Below are 14,815 nucleotides of genomic sequence, written 5' to 3' on the forward strand. Positions count from 1 at the left end.
CACACACATATATATGTAAATAAGTTAAACGAACCACCCTGTTAAATATGAAACGGAAATAATTGGTATGAAACTGTTTTTCCCCCCACACCACTAGGCGGCGCTACGTCCAACTCTCGTTTTGGCTTCCACGAACCTAAGACGACGAAGAAGGTGGAAAAACGCGTGGTGAAATTTGCAGTCCGGAAGCGGTTGTTGTGTTTATATTGTTGTATTGTCAGGTAAGTTGATCAGATATCTAATTTACAACAACTAAATACAAGTGGGTGGTAGTAGCCCAGCGGATAGCGCACTCGCTTGTGACCCACAAGACTCGGGTCTTTTTTTGTTTTCGCTGGTGGCGTTTTGGTGTCGCATATGGGTCTGGTTGCCCGTGTTGAGTTTCCGAGTTGCGCGCACTTTTCGCCCAGTTCTCGGCGAGATATCTTGCTAAACGTGAAAAAAATTGCGAGTTGGCGCTACTCTCTGCATCCACCCGTCCGCCGTATTGCAACCAAGTGCATGGAGATTTCTTGGATTTATTGATTTTGCTAATCTGGTCGTTTTTTTATATACAACAGGAGTGAGGTTCAAATATGGCAGACGTTTCACACAAAAGGAAAAAGAAGAAGCAGCACCATTTAAATGAGGAAAATCCTATTGTGGAGTTAGAGCCTGGATGGCCCAATGATGCAGAAAATATCAAGATGAAAAGAAAGAAAAAAAAAGAATCGTCTGAAGATAAGTTCGAAATCAGCTCAACTGAAGATCAGGTCAAGGAGAAGAAGAAAAGGGGAAAAAAGAATAATGATTATGAGGACCTCAGTGGAGCCCTGAAAACAAATGCAGACACTGGAGAACAACAGAAGAAGGGAACCGAAAATCGGGACAAGGAGAAAAAGAAGCAGCAGCAAAACGTGGTTGAGGGAAACCCTGCTGGAACATTGGTGCTGGAAACCAACACTAGTTCAGTGATTGAGAGGAGGAAGAAAAGACATTCTGACCAGCATTTTGACAAAAGAGCTGGTGACAACGACCCAGAGAGTGAACCAAGGATGAAGAAAACAAAGAGAACCTCTGAGAGACTGGGCAACCAAACTCTAAGTGAAATGCCCCAGCCCCAAAAAACAAAAGCACAACATGATAAATGTATCTCAGGAAGACCACCAAAACGACCAGAGAAAGAGCGAACATCAGATCCGAATGAAAACGAGGACATGTCGCAAATGGATAGAATCAGTGAAGCGGACAGAAATGAGCTAAAAGAGTTTGTACCTAATTTGGAAACAGTCTACGCAGTCACACTTCAAAAAATGGTACTATATGATCTGCCCAGATATAGGGAGTTCAAACGTGCAGGTACGTTGCTGAACGGCATTTATTTATGTTGTGATTGAGTAAACAATTAAATCTATGATTATTATTATTATTGTAGAATGTTGCCCTAATAAAAATATATTAATATTTGATTCCTAATCCTGTCCATGGCACCTATTTTTACCCTCTCCTTCAGGCATTCGTCTTCGATCTGGAAGGTTTACAGTTGAGGAGAACCAACGTTTAATTCAGAACGTCGACGACTTCTTAGCCCTTACAGGAATTGACAGAGGTGACAAGATCTTCTTTCCAAACCGCTTCAAAGATGAGATGGAGAATATAAAGAAACTGAAAAGGCAGCACAAGTTCCTTTTATATATAGGTGAGTGTATATATATTTTGTTTCACTGTTCTTCTCAGTAGTAATACTGCTACTACTAATAATGATAATATACAAAACAGCCAATGGAATTCCAAGGACCTGGAGTATGGTTTATATTCGTGGGAAGAAGATTTATGATGTGGAAAACTATAGAGGCAGGTAAGTGAATGATGGAAATGTCATTAAAATAGCTGGTGAGCTTGTTGAGTGACGAGTATGATGTATTCCTCCTTATGTTAAAAGGTTCACAACAGATGAAGTAAAAGAAATGACCAAGCTACACACCATGCATGGCAACAATTGGGCAAAAATTGGTGAATTGATTGGCCGAAGCAAGTACTCGGTGCAGAAACGCTTTTTTCAGATTGGTAAGACAAATTCCTCAGTTATATCCATTGTTGCTAATTCTACTAATTTTCTGGTTTTAGTGTCTCTATATTACTTTTAATTTATTTTGCTTAATTACTTTGTGTTGAAGGTAATAAAATTGTATTGTTAAATCTGTGACAATAAAACTTTAGGCAAGTAATAAGTATTTTTAAAAAGGAAAAATATATACTTTTTCTATAACATTTTTTGCCTTAGCAAAAAACAATGGTTCATGGTCCCAGGAGGAAATGAATAGGCTTCTGATCGCTGTACAAGATCACCTGAAGAGACAAACAAACAGCAGCTCGCAGGAAGGCACCATCTCGAGACAGAAGCTTTACACAAAACTGCCTTGGTATCGGATCGCTCAGGACGTGGACACTCGGAGTTGGAGCCAGTGCAGGGAGAAATGGTGAGGTTTTTTTTTTTTTTTTTTTTTAAATAGGGGGTTAAACCCACTCTCATGCATGTATTATGCACCATTGCAATCATCAAACAATTGATGATCATCCAGCAAAAAAAAAAAAACAATTCTTTAACTTGTTGACAATTTGCTTTTTCTGACTCTTGTTTAGGATGAATTATCTTCAAAAAAAGCTGTCAGTTAACGACGGACTGACCACTAGGGATGATGATAAATTTTTACAGGGGAAAATTGATCTGATTAAAGGGTAAGTATGTTATTTGCACACTTGCAGTTTTTTGTGTATACATTATTTATTTTTGTGTTTGCATTTCTTCAGCCTATATTCACTGGAAATTGAAGATGCTGCAGATATCCCATGGCATGAATTTGTACATTTATTTGGGTAAGGTGCTCTTAAAATAGATTTTGATGTCTGTAGTTAATTCTTATGGTCCTAAATGATCATTTCTTTATGAAGGGGAACCCATCCGGATTATGTACAACTCCGTTTCCACACACTCAAAACCTCTCACGTGCCATATTGGCAGACAAGCAGCTTCAGTGGTGAGTCCTTTTCCAGGGTCATCAGACACATTACCCACCCAGGACTGTTCATTTATAATTTTTTACATTGTAATTTCAGAGGTCATTGATTTTCTGTACAACAACACGCTGCCCAAGTTTGAACAAGAGATAAAAGGGATATTGCCAGATTCTGAAGTGGAGAAGTTGCAAGTGAAAACTGTTTACAGTCTCAGTGAGATATTTGATACACTTTGATGCTTCTGTCTAAATGCCTGTTAAAGGAGGAAAAAGTCAAATTAAATTTTGATGGGACAAATAATTATTTTTGTAGATATGTGCCAATATTCAAGACATGTTTTGTATATAAGCTAAAACAGGGGTAGCTAGTCTGTCATAATGACTGTAAAGAAAATCTATTAGCTATTTGTTCTTATTTTAATTAAAAATGAGTCTAATTCTACTTTTTTTTATTTTTTATCTGAGAATTTTGTCTATATATACTGAAAAAATGCACTGCAGTATTCATTTGTAATGCTTTATTCATAAGTACTTGTCATAAGTTCTAGTAGCATGATTTATAATTTCAGGGGAAGCCATATGACATGTTACGTATTGTTTAAAATAAAGCAAAAAATTCAACACAGTAAATTGTCAGTGTTTCATGTGATCAAACATCCCAACCCAGGAACCATCCGGTGAAAGTGGGAGGTTCGAATCCTTGCTTAATGATGATGATTGGTGTCCTAGGATCCCGATTGGCAGGATCCGTCTCAATGTAACAGGAAGCTGGCGAGAGGAAACGGCAAAAAAAAATCAGCACAAGAATACATGGAAAAACGTATCCTAAAAATAATTTATTCACCAGAAGTCAAGGCTTCATTTTTCTCTTCCTCATTTGCTTGGTTTCCAATCCAAACGAATACCTGAACAGAACGCACATATAAACAAATCAATATAAGCATTGCATTGCCAGACAGATATTGCCAGTTCATCTCCTCACCTGATCCCATGCGTCCAGGATCATAACATCATCTGGGGCCAGGTCGTCTTGAGTCATCTCACCAGGCACCTCTTCGATCTGAAGAAAAGATTGCTTTAAATGTGAAGTGCTTGTCTTTCACTCGTTCACTATCCATAACCTCAGAGTCCAGATCTGGGTAGCAGGGACAAACACTGTCTTCATGATATGAGGAGGATTGAAAAGGAAAGGCTGATATTTATTGAAAAATATAAATAAATGGAAATGCTGCACATACATTCATAAATTATGCAAATGGTAATATTTAAAATACACAAAAAATTAGTTCACAGAGATAATTGTTCCATTGTAACTGGGAAAGGTGTGCTGGATGTCAGCCTTTACGTTGAACTGTCCGGTTTTGTTGGAGCAGGCAAAGAGACGAGGCGGGTGCACATCCATTTTGTTCTTCAGTCTGGCAGACGTTTGATAATCCTTCTTGCCGCCAAGGACTTCCCAGAAATCATCTTAAAAGATAAACGTAAATGATGCTCACTTTTGTACTGTATTTATATATAAGGAACATGCTCATGTACTCATGTTATACAGGAATAAGAGAAATGTAAGAAGATGTTACATACCTCCCTCTTCCCCCTCTGCAACCTCTCTAATCTCTATCCCTAAAATGGCTACGAGCTGCTGCGCACCGTGCTTCTCTGTATCACTGGTGCCCTGACCTGCCCACAAAACAGAGCCCGCAGGCAGCACAAGGACAAAAGCATCGTTGGAGTTGAGACTGGATGCCACAGCATCCACCTACAAACATAAAATGAGGTTGAGGATGGGATAGATTGACATCTTCTGTGAGGTAAAGCACATCAGAATAGTCCAAAACTGGCATATCTGAATACCTCAACAGCACGTGTGTACCCAGCAGAGTTGGATCGCACTTGGAAAAGGCGTGTCTCTGCACACTGGGTCTCACCACTTTTCCTGGAGGTGCCACCCTTGTACACAACCATGGGCTGCCCTCCAAAAAGGCTCATCATATGTGCAGGCTCCTTCCCCTGAATCACCCTCACCTTGGTCACATACAGACAAAAATAGTGGTCCGAAACTCACGCACAATAACAACACAATCAACTAAATGGTTGTGTCATTAACATGTAAACGTCACTCAGTACTAAACCACTGTTTAAATATATCACACTTTATATTTAACTTTATATAAATAAACGTTTTACTTGTACTGCCACTCCTCCCAACTGGTCATCTAGCTGGGCAGCCAAGATGGCAGATGTTCCCTTTTCATCCTGACATGAATTCTCCCCCTGCCTTAAAAAAGAAGACACTTTGCACACATTGTTATAAATATTGAATTCTACCATGTAAATTATTAAGGCTACATTTTCAATAATCTATTTTGCCTTTTTATAGAAATTCTGGCAACATCCGCACAAAAGAGGTCAGCAGCCTTGACCTCAAATGTCAAGGTGGCTTCTACCCGCACCATATGTAGATGATTTGTCCCCGACGGCCTCCATGCTGATAGTTGTAGTGGATTATGTAACTGTCCCCACCATAGAACTGGCCGTAGGTTGAAGGGTCTACAGGTACCTTGTTCGATCCCTCAATGCGCCAGATCTTTGCAAAAGGAAGGCATGAACAGAGTCTGAGTCAGGTAGATATTATTTGAGATATGATTAGATATAATCTAAATATAAAGTGTAGTGATTGTCACATGTGATACACAGCAGCACAGCACACGGTGCACACAGTGAAATTTGTCCTCTGCATTTAACCCATCACCCTGAGTGAGCAGTGGGCTGCCATGACAGGCGCCCGGGGAGCAGTGTTTGGGGACGGTGCTTTGCTCAGTGGCACCTCAGTGGCACTTTGGCAGATCGGGATTCAAACCGGCAACCTTCTGATTACAGGGCCGCTTCCTTAACCGCTAGGCCACCACTGCCCCTAGATATTACTTGAGTCCTTCTTCCCATGTTTCAGGAAGACCATGTTTATTAATGTATTCATAATTGTCTTAGAAACCCCACTAATGATTAATTCAATCTCTGGTCTGGATGGTGATACCTGTTTCTCTCCATTTCCATCATCCACCATCCCATGCTGGGCTGCCATGGCCATGGAGTTGTGCAGAGAAGAGGCATCAAATGGGACTTTCTTAATCTTGGCTATTCTGTTGGGCACATAAGCAGTCCCCATGCCCTTTGTCTGGTCAACATCGTGCCACATCTTAAAGAACTGTTTGAAAAGAGGCGTCTCTCCGTTTTCTGGAAGGATCTGGACATGGGTGTGTGTTGGGTAGCCCATCTTTCTTATGAACTCTTCAGCGGCCTTCATACTTGCACTCCGCTCCTCCTTGCTGGCTTCCTTACCTGTTACCATATAAACACAGAGAAGATTTGATTATTCTGTGCCTGTAAATGATTTAATAGCAACTTTAAAATGTAATAACCAAGTTTACAAACCCTTCCAGACAAAAATCCTGCCATTGGCTCCGTGATCTAGAATAAAGCAGTCAGTAGACTCCAGCGTGCTTTGAGGGAAAGGGTTCTCTCCAGCAACAAGGTCAACGGACATGTCCCCACTAGCATCAGAGACCTTAGGTTGACATTTAATGTTTATAAGTTGTTATAATGTTCCAGTAACTTTTAAATAAAAAAATACCCATATATAATTTTCATACCTTGTACAGTTTTGCCATCTTCCTGTTAGATACATCTGTTTTTTCATCTTCAGAAGAAGTGTCTGGTAAGTCAGGCTTTGGTCCAAGGATCTGAAAGCATCAATTTTACAATTTTACATTAACACATATGAACTGTTTTCTGTTGCATTGTATGCATTTTGATTCAAGACTGAATCGATCGATTGTAGTCTTTTGTAGTGGTGCTAACTCACACTTATACTTGAACAGGGAAAAGTATGGTAAGATTCTGATATATTGTACATAATGAAAACAATACCATGCTTGATACATTGGAGGGCAATTGGTTCTCTGTGATGAAAGTGAAAGTGAAGTGATTGTCATTGTGAAACACTGCAGCACACAGTGCACACAACGAAATGTGTCCTCTGGTTTTAACCATCACCCTTGGTGACCAGTGGTCAGCCATGACAGGCGCCCAGGGTGGGGACGATGCTTTGCTCAGTGGTACCCCAGTGGCACCTTGGCGGCTCGGGATTTGAACCGTAACCTTATGATTACTGGACCGCTTCCTAAACCGCTAGGCCACCACTGCCCAGATAAATTGTAAATCTGACCATCTCATCTTATTTATGACAATGAATCGGTGCTTTAGAAACCTGTGCTGGTCACATTCTCTTACCTCCAGCATCTTCACAGGCTCCGACCCATCTTCACAAATGTGCAACTTAGCCCGTCCACACCGCTCATTGTCACGGATGCCTTTGGCCACATTTGTGGCTTTTAGCCTCTCAAAATCATTGCTGTTGGATCCGTACCACTGGTATAACTCCTGTTCACAACAAAGAGCAAAAAATAAATGTAATTTGTCTCTGATGTAATTTGCATGTTTCTGTTTTGAATATCCAGTTACAACTGAAAAGAGAATAAATGATAATCATAGTTTTGAATCTTCAACAGCTTCTATTAAAAAGCGTCACCAGAAATAGAACTTACAGAACCCAGGTCCAAGATGAAACAGTCTCCATGGTTAAAACTCTCCCAACAAACATGGACCTCAGCTGCCCTGATGATGCGCCGACCTCTGACATGCAGTAGTCGCCGCACCTCTGACCCATTCGCAACCACGTGCCTCAGTCCAGAAGCTACACCTCCTTTCTACAGATGTCATAAGAAATGCATGGTAATAGAAGATGACAGGGAGGAAACTAATGGACATGTTGTTTTATACTGTTTACCATGTACTTAAGTCCGGATTTGAAATAACCAACAAACGTTGTCGACTCATGGCCCTGAACCTCACGGTACTGAATGGGTGTCCCACCAAGGTAATCATCAATTTGGACTGCAAAAATAGCCGCGGCACCACTTTCATCCTGTGAGCAGTCTTCACCTGTTCAGAAGAGATAAAACTGCTCAAAATCGGCAAAGAACACTTTTATGTTTTGGGATGTTGTCACATGTGGAGAAAATCTCACCCTGCCAAAAGTGCAGATCATACTGTAGATTGCCTGAACGTTGTTGAATGGTGTTCATGACAATGTATGCATCTCCTGTGTAAAAACTGCCTTGCAGATTCTCTGGCACTGCAGCCAGGCCCATTTTCTCAATTCTCCAAACCTGAAGGCCAGGCTTCTTACCAATATTTTCAAATTTGGGTTTGCAAGCCATGGTGCTGAAACAGAGGAAAGCAAACCATAACAGTAAATCAGTGTTCGCAACACATGATTAAAATACACATCTAATTTATTAGGAAAACTATCTAGTTCTGTCCAGATCAGGGGGCAGTGGTGGCCTAGCGAATCCCGAACCACCAAGGAGCTAATGAGGGGCCACTGAGCAAAGCACCGTCCCCACACACTGCTCCCCGGGCACCTGTCATGGCTGCCCACTGCTCACTCAGGGTGATGATTAAAAGCAGAGGACACATTCCGTTGTGTCACTGTGTGCTGTGCTGCAGTGTTCCACAATGACAGTCACTTCACTTTCACATTATTGTGTTGTGTGTGCAATCATAACAGAAATTATTATATATTATAATATTGTATATTATAAAATTCTGTCTCTTTAGTATGCCAGCTAGATTTTTAAGAAGCATGATCCCGGATTTCCAGCAAAATGCCTCAATTGTGCAAAGTTGTGCGCAGGTTAGTGTTGACTTCATGGCGCTCCATCTTTACCAGTAATGAGCCTGAACCACATCACTTTGGAAACATGTTCTGCTAATTGGGATCATCATTAGCCATTCTGGGTTGGAACAAACCGCATTGGGGTCACAAACAACCTCAGTGTCAACAGTGGAAGATAACCTCTCATTTGCAGTGAGCCACCTGACATCCTATGCCATGATGCAGAAAATCTGGCAACAAGAGACATGGTAACCTTCCACACTAACACGTACAATTCACAGGGGAAAATGGCGACAGCTACTGCAATCCAGGAGGATACTACATGACAAGCAACCAAGCTGTGACACAACCCCTGTAAACCTACACCGTCTTTTATCTCTTTCCCTATTATCTCCTGTAGACTTAAGGTTGCCATATCCAGTGACATAATTTCCAACATGGCCCCAGGCTGCTCTGTCACCTATTGTGTCTAAAGGTTTGCACAGTAAAATCCACAGATACACAACCCTGCATCTCGTGTAAAAAACATTGCTCATGTTATATCACCAATGAGTTACGAGTTATAGTCCTGACTATTTATGCATCACATATATCAGGAACTTTGACTGTGTTGCACAAGTCTGTACAGCCATATTTGATTTTTTTAAAAAAGGAAAGAAAAACAACAGATACTCGACCTGGTGTCTTAAAGAGGAATCTCACTGAAGATCTTCTCGTCTGGATGTTGAAGAGCAGCCTAGTGACACAGATCCGTAGGTGTTGAGGGGGTGACGCCCTACTGTGACAGACAGGCAACACAAAACCCCGGACATTTCTTAGTCTCCTCCCCCACATTGAAGAAAACGGGCCTCTTGAGCATTACTAATGACACTGTGTAAAATGTTTGTTGTAAATTATATCTACAGCTATTATAGCCAAGCCGTTGTCTAGTTTAGATCATGCACCATCACGCCCGTTATTAATGTATTATAACTTCATATTAGAATAAATAAGATATATTTATTGATGTTGTTAAGGAAACAACAAGGGCAGGTAATATGTTGCTTAATTTCACGGTTTTAAAATGCCTACACAATTTAAGGGCACGCAATACTTTTATTTGTCATGTATTTATGCTTGCAGCACCGAGTGTCGATGCCTGACTAAGATTATATATTATATCTGCAGGCTGCAATTCCAGGCTGCGTGAGAGAGCGTTCGGACGGATGCGGCTGCTGTACTCGTCTGTGTCCAGCAGAGGCGCCAGTCTTATGGCTCGGAGACGCGGACGCCAGCCGCCATAGTTACAGGGCACCTACGTCTCACCAGCTGATTCTTTCAGAGAGCCGGGCGAGGGTGTCGCTAATCGTGTGGCAAAGCAAGGTGACGAACGGCTTACCCGCAACCCGTAAAGCAGACGGCCGGCGAATGGTCGTTATTGTCTGACGAAAAATTGACGCAGGCCGAGGTTTCATTCCTGTTAAAAAACACCAGTCCAGGGAGCAAGTATGATGTCGCGTTAGCTTAGCTTAGCATTAGCTTGTCGCTTCACAGGTTATATTGCTGACAGGCTAATCGGTACGCAAGCTTAATACATGGCCCGAAATGTTTTTTTTTTAAATATTACATTTAAAAGGAAAGACCAGCAGGACGAATGTCGGGGCGTTTTGCCTGATTGTGCGCACTGTTAGCTCGGTTGAGTCTTCGGAGCTACGCCCGTATTTCTGTACGGATGTGTAGCGATAATTAGCTTGCTGCGACGGCTGGCTAACAACAACACCGTCACCACCATCAATTTTGGCCTAAACGGATAATCTTTCGCCTTTCGCGGAAAGCAACTTCCGCCGCGACTTCCCAATAAAAACAGATTACGCGCTCGGAGAAAAAAAGATCAGCGGAGCAGATCAGATTATGTTCACGTTTATACGAGGCTAAATAATTTTTTTTTTTTGTATTTCGTGTTTGCCTAAGATGGACAGACCGACGCGCGGACCTACACGCATCCTGATTTAATTTTGTCTTTTGCAGGGTCAAAATGACGACAGCTCCGTACAACTATTCATACATTTTCAAGTATATTATTATTGGTAAGTGACTTGCCAGCGTTATCTGAAACCTTGTGCTTGTGATGCTGTCACGACCACGACTGTTCATTTGCACTGTGTGCGCACAGGGAAAGCCATATCTACTAAAATGTAGCTTAAAAAAGACGTTTGCATGCTCTGAAATTGCATGTTCAGCCGTGCGGTTGAGCGACTGTTTCCTAATTTGCCTGTTTTCTCTCTGCAGGGGATATGGGAGTTGGTAAATCATGTTTGCTTCACCAGTTCACGGAAAAGAAATGTAAGTTTAACGAACAAAGGATGGCATTTAATGAGGTAGCATCTTTTAGATTTGACTAATTAAATCAGTTCCAATATTAGTCTTTAGTCAGCTACGCCGAAGTCATATTAAACCGAAAAAACTGACTTTACATTATTGGACAATATTTTGGAAACAGAATAAAATTAAACATCTTCTAATGCATGTAATCACTCCAATTAATGTTATTATTATTTGTGTTGTTAAGAATGATTTGTGGTATTGCTATTAAAATCTGCTATCGTGATCTGTTTTAATCAGTCATGGCGGACTGCCCTCACACGATCGGTGTAGAGTTTGGCACAAGGATAATTGAAGTTAGTGGGCAGAAAGTAAAGCTGCAGATATGGGACACTGCCGGCCAGGAGCGCTTCAGAGCCGTCACACGCAGCTACTACAGAGGAGCCGCCGGGGCACTTATGGTCTATGACATCACCAGGTAAACGCACAGAGGCAGCTTAATTTTTATGCAAAAGGCCAGGTAGGACGGAGCTGATGTGAGACACAGGTGTGGCTGGAGGTTTTTGTGTTAACTTATGGCAACGTCACAAATATGTACATTTTTTTTAAAAAACTTAAAATGAAAAATTATTTAATTAAACAAGTATTCTCTTTATTCCCTTTTAGGAGAAGCACTTATAACCACCTTAGCAGCTGGTTGACTGATGCAAGGAACCTCACCAACCCTAACACTGTAAGAATCAACAAATATGTGATTGCTTCTTGCTTTCTATCAATCTATCTTTCTATCTGGAAGGGGTTCTTGTTCTGATTCCCTTTCTTCTTGTTTTTTTCCTTGTGTTCAGGAAGGGTGTAAGTTGGGGGGATGGCATATCTAAGGGTCTTAAGAAGCCCATTGCAATGCACTGTCTGTGATTTTTTTTGGGCAATATAAGAACTGAAAATTTTTTTCTTAATTTTTTTTTTGTTCATAGGTTATTATACTCATTGGGAACAAGGCAGATCTGGAGGCCCAGCGGGATGTGACTTACGAGGAAGCGAAGCAGTTTGCTGAGGAGAATGGTAAGACATCAGTTCATGATTTTGTAGACTAGATTATTCATAACTGCCTCTAACCATATGTATTCGTTGAATCAGGTCTGTTGTTTTTAGAGGCAAGTGCAAAAACGTAAGTACTTTTAGATTTACTTGCAAGCTTTGGTGATTATTATATTATTGTTGTTGCTTGAAGCAATTCTTAATCTTTCCTACATCAGGGGTGAGAATGTGGAAGATGCTTTCCTAGAGGCAGCTAAGAAGATCTACCAAAACATTCAGGATGGGAGTCTGGACCTGAATGCCGCCGAATCGGGCGTTCAGCACAAGCCGTCTGCTCCGCACGGCGGCCGCCTGACCAGCGAGCCGCAGCCGCAGAAAGAAGGCTGTAGCTGTTAATGGTCACAGAAGCCCTGTCTTTCACTCACAGCTCTTGTCTTTGACCCTTCTCCATGGCCTCTCATTACCCCCAAAATCTCCATCCTTCCTCGACCTCCTGTGGGCCACGGGAGCCTGGGTGTCTGAAGCCAGGAACAGGATGCGTAAGCAGCTCCTTCTGAACCCTTGCGTCTGTTCATTTTTCTTTCTTCCCTGTTGTATTTCTCACTCATCCACCTATTCAGCCTGCTATCATAACTATCCCAACATGCCCCAGAAGAGAGTGTGGTCCTTCTACTACCCGAAGGTCTGAGTGTGTCCTTATGCAAATCTCTAAATATTGCCCTGATATAAAAATATTGCTTTATCCTTGCAAAACGGCTTATTTGTGGAGGCTGCCACCTTGATGGAGTCCTTCTGGAGCTGTGTAGGCAGGTGCGTGGCCCATGCTGGAAATAACACCATGTTTTATTTTATAACAGGATTTTAACTTGCACACGTGATCACCAAATGTATGTACTTAATTTAGGCAATATGGTAATGATATGAATTTGTTACACACACACACACACACACACACACACACACACACACATATATACATATATATAGAAAAAATTTGGAGGGCCGCTATTGCACTTTGATGTACTGCAGGTCTGCAGTCTGTTTTCTTCCCTGCATCTGCGGATGGGAAGTGCTTCAGAGGTGAATTCCAGCATTAATGGGCTATGTCAGTTTGCTTTCTTTATGCTACTCTTGTTGTGTGACACAGTTTAAGTAAAGGTTAAGGGGGGGTCGTCATAAATGTAAGAAAGGACAACTGTGGACAGAAGCGTCTTTCAGCATCTCAGGCCATTTCACTTTGGGCACTTCACCGAAGCCCTTTAGAGCTGAATCATATCAAAATGTTTGTGTATTTCTGTTATACTGTCAGCATTATTTCTGTTGCCTTATGATTAATGATAAACAGTAGTCACTGAAAATCGCTTATTTATGAGGGTTGATCCCTTTTTGATCTGTCGGTCTGCTATTTAAAATGGATTTATTGCAATGATCAACTAATAAAAACTGTAATTTTAAAGAGACCAAATGAGAAATAAAGGAGTAAAAAAAAGACAGAAGTACTCAATATTCCATCAAATGTTTATTACCTATTAACAATGTATTTTGAGTCATGTTTAAGAATGAAAAATCATTGTGGAATGAGGGGTGTTTTTTTTGGGGGGGGGGGGGGGGGGGGGGGGGGGGGGGGGGGGTGGTGGTGGTGGTGGTGGTGGTTTTGGGGCATTTTGTGTGATTTCTGTGTTTGGCTCAGTCCTTTGAAACATATATTAACGCTCTGAAAGAAATGTCGACCTCATAAATTGATTTTTGTTTATTAATATTGTTAATAAAGATAATGCTGTAGACAGTGGTATTCCATATACCATTTTGTACAGTGTATTATAGATTTCCTGTGATTTGTTCTTTAACATGAAAATCTATATTTTGGCACAAGCTTGTTACAAGCTCTGTTACAGTGCTGCATAGCTTGATCACAACGTATTTGTCCCCCCCCCCGTTCTCAGCCACTGCTCTTGGCATGTTGATTTTTTTCCAAAATATGTTTTTGAATTTTTTTTTTTAGCAGTCAACATTTGATTTAAACATTTGATCTACGTCAGTAAATCATGGGGGGGGGGGGGGGGAGAAATACTGATTGCTTTTAGAAACTACATCACAGTGGGGTTAGAGGTTAAGAGAATTCTACATAAAAATTGATATGTATATACAAAGTAATCATTCTTCGGTTTACTCAGTGCTTGAAATCTGGGATCCCCCACTAGACCCCCCTTTTTTTCCTCTGATGCATTTATGGTCAGTGTAAAATAACATTGCATACAATGCTGGCTGCATCCCCTTAAATTGGCTGAACACCACTGCTTAGTAGTAATTACATAGAAGTAGCTCCACATCACCAGGGGACTTACTCGGTGCTCAGTCTTGACCACATTTACTATTACAGATTTGAGGGTGTTGCATTTTCTGAAATGCTAAAGAGACCTTTTACCCAATCACTATCAAGCAGTGTTAATGTGGAATAGGTTTATTGATTAAACGAGCATACTGTATAGCAAGTGTAAAGATCGATCTTTTCTTTAAATAAAAGCTGTGCATTGTGGGACTACACAGAAGTACCTGTGACTCACTCTTGTATAAAACTCATGCTTATCTGAACTGCTTTATTTTTGGCATTCTCGATGACTGCGTTACACTAACTGCGTGCACATAAGCTTTTGTTACACCCATGTCAACTGTGTACTTCATTTTAAAGAATACAGTGAAAAATTATCTTAATATTTGTAAATAAAGTACTTAAAGAATGCTGATC

The 14,815-nt window shown here is 41.0% G+C and overlaps 3 protein-coding genes across 3 annotated transcripts; 2 read left to right on the top strand and 1 right to left on the bottom strand.

Moving 5' to 3' along the window:
* The first annotated feature begins 106 nt into the window (after window positions 1-106).
* On the top strand, window positions 107-3,621 carry LOC114799972 (transcription termination factor 1-like). The gene is made up of 10 exons (XM_028996994.1): window positions 107-221; window positions 561-1,338; window positions 1,493-1,678; window positions 1,759-1,837; window positions 1,922-2,046; window positions 2,264-2,459; window positions 2,623-2,718; window positions 2,791-2,856; window positions 2,932-3,017; window positions 3,097-3,621. The coding sequence occupies exons 2-10, from the start codon at window positions 576-578 to the stop codon at window positions 3,231-3,233; spliced, it is 1,734 nt and encodes a 577-aa protein (XP_028852827.1). The 5' UTR covers window positions 107-221; window positions 561-575; the 3' UTR covers window positions 3,234-3,621.
* On the bottom strand, window positions 3,500-10,190 carry gsnb (gelsolin b). The gene is made up of 17 exons (XM_028996993.1): window positions 10,109-10,190; window positions 9,408-9,505; window positions 8,080-8,276; window positions 7,840-7,994; window positions 7,598-7,759; window positions 7,284-7,433; window positions 6,644-6,733; window positions 6,426-6,558; window positions 6,028-6,332; window positions 5,447-5,580; window positions 5,181-5,271; window positions 4,848-5,018; window positions 4,578-4,752; window positions 4,342-4,463; window positions 3,979-4,056; window positions 3,841-3,901; window positions 3,500-3,764 (listed from the first exon to the last, which is right to left on the bottom strand). Exons 3-17 carry the CDS (start codon window positions 8,270-8,272, stop codon window positions 3,646-3,648), a joined length of 2,139 nt encoding a protein of 712 aa, XP_028852826.1. The 5' UTR covers window positions 8,273-8,276; window positions 9,408-9,505; window positions 10,109-10,190; the 3' UTR covers window positions 3,500-3,645.
* On the top strand, window positions 9,963-13,664 carry rab14 (RAB14, member RAS oncogene family). Its single transcript, XM_028997000.1, has 8 exons — window positions 9,963-10,092; window positions 10,738-10,796; window positions 10,999-11,052; window positions 11,332-11,509; window positions 11,698-11,764; window positions 12,006-12,093; window positions 12,169-12,199; window positions 12,288-13,664. Exons 2-8 carry the CDS (start codon window positions 10,745-10,747, stop codon window positions 12,463-12,465), a joined length of 648 nt encoding a protein of 215 aa, XP_028852833.1. The 5' UTR covers window positions 9,963-10,092; window positions 10,738-10,744; the 3' UTR covers window positions 12,466-13,664.
* Window positions 13,665-14,815: the final 1,151 nt, after the last annotated feature.

Source organism: Denticeps clupeoides, chromosome 11 (assembly GCF_900700375.1).
Source record: "Denticeps clupeoides chromosome 11, fDenClu1.1, whole genome shotgun sequence".
Classification (NCBI taxonomy): domain Eukaryota; kingdom Metazoa; phylum Chordata; class Actinopteri; order Clupeiformes; family Denticipitidae; genus Denticeps; species Denticeps clupeoides.

What these genes read in the sequence shown, in the direction of transcription:
- LOC114799972 (XM_028996994.1), top strand. Translation starts at nt 576, where the DNA reads ATGGCAGACGTTTCACACAAAAGGAAAAAGAAGAAGCAGCACCATTTA. An exon ending in AGCCAGTGCAGGGAGAAATG is followed by an intron (nt 2,460 to 2,622) that starts GTGAGGTTTTTT and finishes ACTCTTGTTTAG; the next exon opens with GATGAATTATCTTCAAAAAA. An exon ending in GCAGACAAGCAGCTTCAGTG is followed by an intron (nt 3,018 to 3,096) that starts GTGAGTCCTTTT and finishes TTGTAATTTCAG; the next exon opens with AGGTCATTGATTTTCTGTAC.
- gsnb (XM_028996993.1), bottom strand. Translation starts at nt 8,272, where the DNA reads ATGGCTTGCAAACCCAAATTTGAAAATATTGGTAAGAAGCCTGGCCTT. An exon ending in CAGGATTTTTGTCTGGAAGG is followed by an intron (nt 6,333 to 6,425) that starts GTTTGTAAACTT and finishes ATATGGTAACAG; the next exon opens with GTAAGGAAGCCAGCAAGGAG. An exon ending in ATGGAAATGGAGAGAAACAG is followed by an intron (nt 5,581 to 6,027) that starts GTATCACCATCC and finishes CCTTTTGCAAAG; the next exon opens with ATCTGGCGCATTGAGGGATC.
- rab14 (XM_028997000.1), top strand. Translation starts at nt 10,745, where the DNA reads ATGACGACAGCTCCGTACAACTATTCATACATTTTCAAGTATATTATT. An exon ending in ACCTCACCAACCCTAACACT is followed by an intron (nt 11,765 to 12,005) that starts GTAAGAATCAAC and finishes TTTTGTTCATAG; the next exon opens with GTTATTATACTCATTGGGAA. An exon ending in GCAGTTTGCTGAGGAGAATG is followed by an intron (nt 12,094 to 12,168) that starts GTAAGACATCAG and finishes TCGTTGAATCAG; the next exon opens with GTCTGTTGTTTTTAGAGGCA.